Source organism: Drosophila miranda (genome assembly GCF_003369915.1).
Source record: "Drosophila miranda strain MSH22 chromosome Y unlocalized genomic scaffold, D.miranda_PacBio2.1 Contig_Y2_pilon, whole genome shotgun sequence".
Taxonomy (NCBI): domain Eukaryota; kingdom Metazoa; phylum Arthropoda; class Insecta; order Diptera; family Drosophilidae; genus Drosophila; species Drosophila miranda.
The window spans coordinates 20,177,381-20,183,195 of record NW_022881614.1 but is presented as its reverse complement, the minus strand read 5'-3'; the positions used below and the strand labels follow the sequence as shown (position 1 = coordinate 20,183,195).

At 47.1% G+C, this 5,815-nt stretch overlaps 1 protein-coding gene across 2 annotated transcripts; it reads left to right on the top strand.

The window, feature by feature from the left end:
• The first annotated feature begins 496 nt into the window (after nt 1–496).
• Nucleotides 497–5,194, top strand: LOC117193771. Of its 2 annotated transcripts, XM_033398498.1 has the most exons (3): nt 497–633; nt 4,776–5,058; nt 5,155–5,194. In XM_033398498.1, the coding sequence occupies exons 1-3, from the start codon at nt 577–579 to the stop codon at nt 5,178–5,180; spliced, it is 366 nt and encodes a 121-aa protein (XP_033254389.1). In that variant the 5' UTR covers nt 497–576; the 3' UTR covers nt 5,181–5,194. The 2 variants fall into 2 exon arrangements, 1 of the variants encoding a protein (XP_033254389.1); XR_004474686.1 differs by lacking the exons at nt 4,776–5,058; nt 5,155–5,194 and adding an exon at nt 696–713.
• The last annotated feature ends 621 nt before the right edge of the window (nt 5,195–5,815 follow it).

The following is a 5,815-nucleotide window of genomic DNA, read 5'->3' as shown; positions in this document are numbered from 1 at the left end:
TGAGGTGTGACGAGTATCCCTCGATTACATCCACTAAATAATTTGGCTTGGCCGCGACGGTCAGTCCGACCGATTTCTTCCGACTTTCCATCTGTATCTCTTCTTCGGAAAGCTCGAAGTGTGGATTTCTGGGCCAGCTCTCTTCTTCAAACTTTAAGAACTCTGGTCCACCAAACCAGATCGACTGCACGATTTCCTCTACGTCACAACCTCTCGAAACTATGTCTGCTGGGTTTTGTTTTGTTGGCACATGCCGCCACGTAGCTTCACTTGACCACTCTTGAATCTCTGCTACTCGGTTCGCAACGAATGTTGACAACGACGAAGGGTGGGATCTGATCCAATGAAGAGTAACTTCTGAATCTGACCAGAATATCATTTTCTCAATTGGAACCTTGAGCAGTGATTTGATTCGGTGACAAAGGTCTGCTAGAAGGTGAGCGGCACATAGCTCAAGCCTTGGGAGCGTTTTCGTCTTGAGTGGCACTACTTTCGACTTTGCAGTCAACAAAGAGACCTTGAAACCTTCTGCAGTCTTTCTACGGATATAGACGCAGGCTCCATAAGCTCTCATGGATGCGTCGGCAAAGGCTCGGTGAATCGGTGACATGGGATCAGTATGCACAAATCGAGGTATGGTAATCTTCTCCAACTGACACAAGGATTCTTTTAATAAGTTCCATGCTGTTTCCAAGTTCATTGGAATTGACTCATCCCAATCTAGCTTGTTGAGCCAAAGCTCCTGCAGTAGGATCTTTCCCTTAATTACTAAAGGACTTAACAAGCCAAGGGGGTCAAAGAGCTTTGATGTCACCGATAATATGTTCCGTTTTGTCGCTCGGAGACCCATAACTGACGTGGCAATTTGGAACTTAAAGACGTGTTCGTGTGGCAGCCACGATATTCCTAACGCCTTAGTTGACTCTGAGTCCGAGATCGTTATCGGTTTAACTGTGCTCTCGGATGCGGTGACCTCAGGCGAGTTCGAAAACCATTTAGTCAATTCAAACCCAGCGGTTTGAAGAACCTGAGCCACATCAGACTTAATTATCTTTAACTCCTCTACGCAACTAGCACCAGTCAACATGTCATCGACATAGAAGTCGGAGTCAATAACTTCAGCAGCTTTAGGGAATGAGAGTTTTGCAGACTCACTCAACCTCTTCAAACACCGAATAGCCAAAAATGGGGCTGGTCCAGTCCCATATGTTACGGTGTTGAGCTGGTATATTCTCAAGAACTCAGACGGGTCTCTTCTCCACACTATGAGCTGGAATTGTCTATCCGCATCAGCGACCCAGACTTGGCGATACATGTTCTTGCTAAAAGACTATTAGAGCTAGAGCAACGATGTTTTGGATCCAGATTTCTGTGAAATGTCACTGCTACAAAAATATTTCAAAACTTCGCCCCGCCCACTTCCGCCCCCACAAAGGACGAAAATCTGTGGCATCCACATTTTTAAAGATACGATAAAACCAAAAACGCAGAATCGTAGAAAATGACTATATGTTCTAGAGTGTAAAATCTCAACCAGATCGTATAATTATTATAGCCAGAATCAAGAAAACAATTTCATTCTTTCTCGCTCTGTCTCTCTCTAATACACAGGTTTCATGTTCGGTTTTGCCAATTGCAAAATATGAGTTCAAGGATCTCAGAACCTATAAGAGCCAGAGCAACCAAATTTGGTATCCACACTCCTGTGATATCGGACCTTGACCGTTTCGTGTCCAAATTTCGCCACACCCTCTTCCGCCCCCGCAAAGGACGAAAATCTGGGGCATCCACAAATCTCAGTGACTATTAAGGATAGAGTAACCAAATTTGGTATCCGCACTTCTGTTAGATCTCACTATAAAACGTATATCTCAGAATTTCGCCCCACCCCCTTCCGCCCCCACAAAGGACGAAAAGCTGTTGCATCCACAATATTGCACATTCGAGAAAACTAAAAACGCAGAATCATAGATAACGACCATATCTATCAGATTGCTGAATCTGGTTTAGATCAGATAATTTCTATAGCCAAAAGGAACAAATCAATTTGCAGTGGCTAAGCAGCGCCCGACGTCACTCTCAGACTGATTTTCTGTCTCTCTCGCACGCACTCTTTGTCGTGTCGTTTAATATTAGCGGCGTCTGCCGGAGGAGAGCCATACTGACTTAGTATCGGGTATAACTGTAGAGTTGCGGTGTCCACAGCAACTCACAACGTTCCCCCTCGTTTAATTATTACGATATTGGAATTTGAGTGGTTCTCGGCACTACTCACTTTCACTTATTTTCTCCTTTACCGCAGCCAATGTAGGATCCTTTATTTCTATTATCTGGCACTGGAGTTTCTCGAATGTCTTGCGCAGCGCTTTTACATCCTTCTCGCTGCCAGCTCGTGGTTCATGAAGATCGTTTTTAAAAGTCTCATGATTGAATATGTAAATGAGCCGGGGAGCTGATATCGTGGGCGTGGGTTTGAACTCTCCACTTGCTTCCGACAGCGTTTGGTGACTATTTAAAACAGGATTTGGGGATTCTTTTCGTATATGTGTATACCTACCAGCTGTCTACGTAACATAATGCGGCGTTAGCCAAATTTGGGTGGTCTGGGGAGGGCCATCTTTCTAAGTCTGTTTCCGTCATAGGTCTTTGAAATTTTAGAATAGTTTTTCTAAATAAAGATACCGAAACAACTTGGGTGACTGCAATTTTGAATTTTAATACGACGAAAAAAAGGAGTGTGTGCGTTCGTTTTCATGGATTATCCTAATCCTATCCTAATAACAATTATTATTAGCCAAATGGCGCTACACCGGCCCCGTTGAAGGCCTGGAAGGCTTCAAACCAGAGGCAGAAGCGCCAACTTGTGGATTGGCCTCCTGAACGTGGCTCCGCTGCTCGTCCTTAGGTCGACCACTCTGACCCTTCCGTCCTGCCCGGCGGTTGTTCCGACCACCCTTCCGAGGAGCCACTGTTGAGGGGGCAGGTTGTCCTCGGCGACGATTACGAGGTCGCCTTCCTTTATGTTTGGCTCCTCCTGGTGCCACTTGCATCTTATTTGCAATCCCAGCACATACTCCCGGGACCATCGCTGCCAGAACATTTGCCTGGCTGACGAGACAAGCCGCCATCGCTTTAAGGAGCTCAGACCCTCCTGGTCCGGGGTCCTGGGTGCTGGGGGTGCGATGACCGGCCCGCCTGTCAGCAGGTGCCCGGGAGTCAGCGCGTCTCCGTCGCTTGGGTCTGGGCTTAGGGGTCCTAGCGGGCGCGAGTTGAGTACCGCCTCGATCCCGACCAGCACGGTCTCCAGCTCCTCTGCGGTGAGGAGAGCGCTTCCGACTGCCCGTAGGAGTAAGCCCTTGGCAGACTTCACACCGGCCTCCCAAAGTCCGCCCATGTGCGGTGCTCGAGGCGGTATGAAGGCAAACTCGCACCCGCTTCTTGACGAAAATTCGCGTATCGCGTCCGCTTCCGCCTCTATCTTCCTACGCAGTTCGCTGAAGTGGCGGCTTGCTCCGACGAAATTTGTCGCGTTGTCGCAGTTCACGCGTTGCGGACATCCTCGACGACCGACGAACCTTTGGAATGCCAACAAGAAGGAATTAGTCGTCAAATCGGAGACTAACTGTCGCCCTGCAGACCGCCTGAGCATTCACTATCCAAATGCGCTGTCTAAGGATACTCACGAGTGCTCTTGGGCTGGCATGAAAATTCGTTTGATGCAGATAGTGAACGTATGTCTGCACAAACTGCGAGCGTTTTGTCAATAACAAGGGAAACTTGGCATTATATGACATAGGAGCGTTAACTAGTCGCCCCCCAACTTGCAACAACGAAAAAGAGCACCATGTCCCAGCCTCTTCATGGATGAAGGGATTCAAGCGCTGAAGACTGGGGCCTAACTTGGTGCCTTTACGAACCCTTTCAATATCTTCTTGAGACTCATTTTTCTGGGTATTTCGACTATTTTTAGAAACGCCTCGTCGTATTCTACGGATGACGGAATTTTTCCAAAGTTGAGACTTTTGTCTTTGCATTTTCGGATGAAGCGGAACACGAAAACGAACACTCTTAGCAGTTTGAGGTGTGACGAGTATCCCTCGATTACATCCACTTAATAATTTGGCTTGGCCGCGACGGTCAGTCCGACCGATTTCTTCCGACTTTCCATCTGTATCTCTTCTTCGGAAAGCTCGAAGTGTGGATTTCTGGGCCAGCTCTCTTCTTCAAACTTTAAGAACTCTGGTCCACCAAACCAGATCGACTGCACGATTTCCTCTACGTCACAACCTCTCGAAACTATGTCTGCTGGGTTTTGTTTTGTTGGCACATGCCGCCACGTAGCTTCACTTGACCACTCTTGAATCTCTGCTACTCGGTTCGCAACGAATGTTGACAACGACGAAGGGTGGGATCTGATCCAATGAAGAGTAACTTCTGAATCTGACCAGAATATCATTTTCTCAATTGGAACCTTGAGCAGTGATTTGATTCGGTGACAAAGGTCTGCTAGAAGGTGAGCGGCACATAACTCAAGCCTTGGGAGCGTTTTCGTCTTGAGTGGCGCTACTTTCGACTTTGCAGTCAACAAAGAGACCTTGAAACCTTCTGCAGTCCTTCTACGGATATAGACGCAGGCTCCATAAGCTCTCATGTATGCGTCGGCAAAGGCATGTACTTGAATCGGTGACATGGGATCAGTATGCACAAATCGAGGTATGGTAATCTTCTCCAACTGACCCAAGGATTCTTTTAATAAGTTCCATGCTGTTTCCAAGTTCATTGGAATTGACTCATCCCAATTTAGCTTGTTGAGCCAAATCTCCTGCAGTAGGATCTTTCGCTTAATTACTAAAGGACTTAACAAGCCAAGGGGGTCAAACAGCTTTGATGTCACCGATAATATGTTCCGTTTTGTCGCTCGGAGACCCATAACTGACGTGGCAATTTGGAACTTAAAGACGTCTTCGTGTGGCAGCCACGATATTCCTAACGCCTTAGTTGACTCTGAGTCCGAGATCGTTATCGGTTTAACTGTGCTCTCGGATGCGGTGACCTCAGGTGAGTTCGAAAACCATTTGTTCATATCACACCCAGCGGTTTGAAGAACCTGAGCCACATCAGACTTAATTGTCTTTAACTCCTCTACGCAACCAGCACCAGTCAACATGTCATCGACATAGAAGTCGGAGTCAATAACTTCAGCAGCTTTAGGGAATGAGAGTTTTGCAGACTCACTCAACCTCTTCAAACACCGAATAGCCAAAAATGGGGCTGGTGCAGTCCCATATGTTACGGTGTTGAGCTGGTATATTCTCAAGGACTCAGACGGGTCTCTTCTCCACACTATGAGCTGGAATTGTCTATCCGCATCAGCGACCCAGACTTGGCGATACATCTTCTTGACATCGGCTGTCAAGGCGTACCTGTGTAGTCTGAATCGGAGCAATGTCGAATACAGCTCATCCTGTACCGTAGGACCGACCATCAATATGTCGTTCAAGGCCACCTGAGAGGACGTTTTACAAGACGCATCGAACACGACGCGGAGCTTGGTCGACGTGCTTTGGGGCCTCAACACACACTGATGTGGAATGAAATAATGTGGAGTCTTGGGGATTGTGTTGTCTGTGGTAGACATGTGACCCAAGGAGAGGTACTCTTCCATGAACTCCAAGTACATTTTCTGTAACTCGGGGTCACGAGTTATCGAGTTTATCGCTTTTTTCAAGCGATAAAAACCGCCGTTTAGCCACTTCAAAGGAGTTGCCTAAAATACTGGGATCTGATTTGAACGGCAGTCTTACTGTTTGAGATG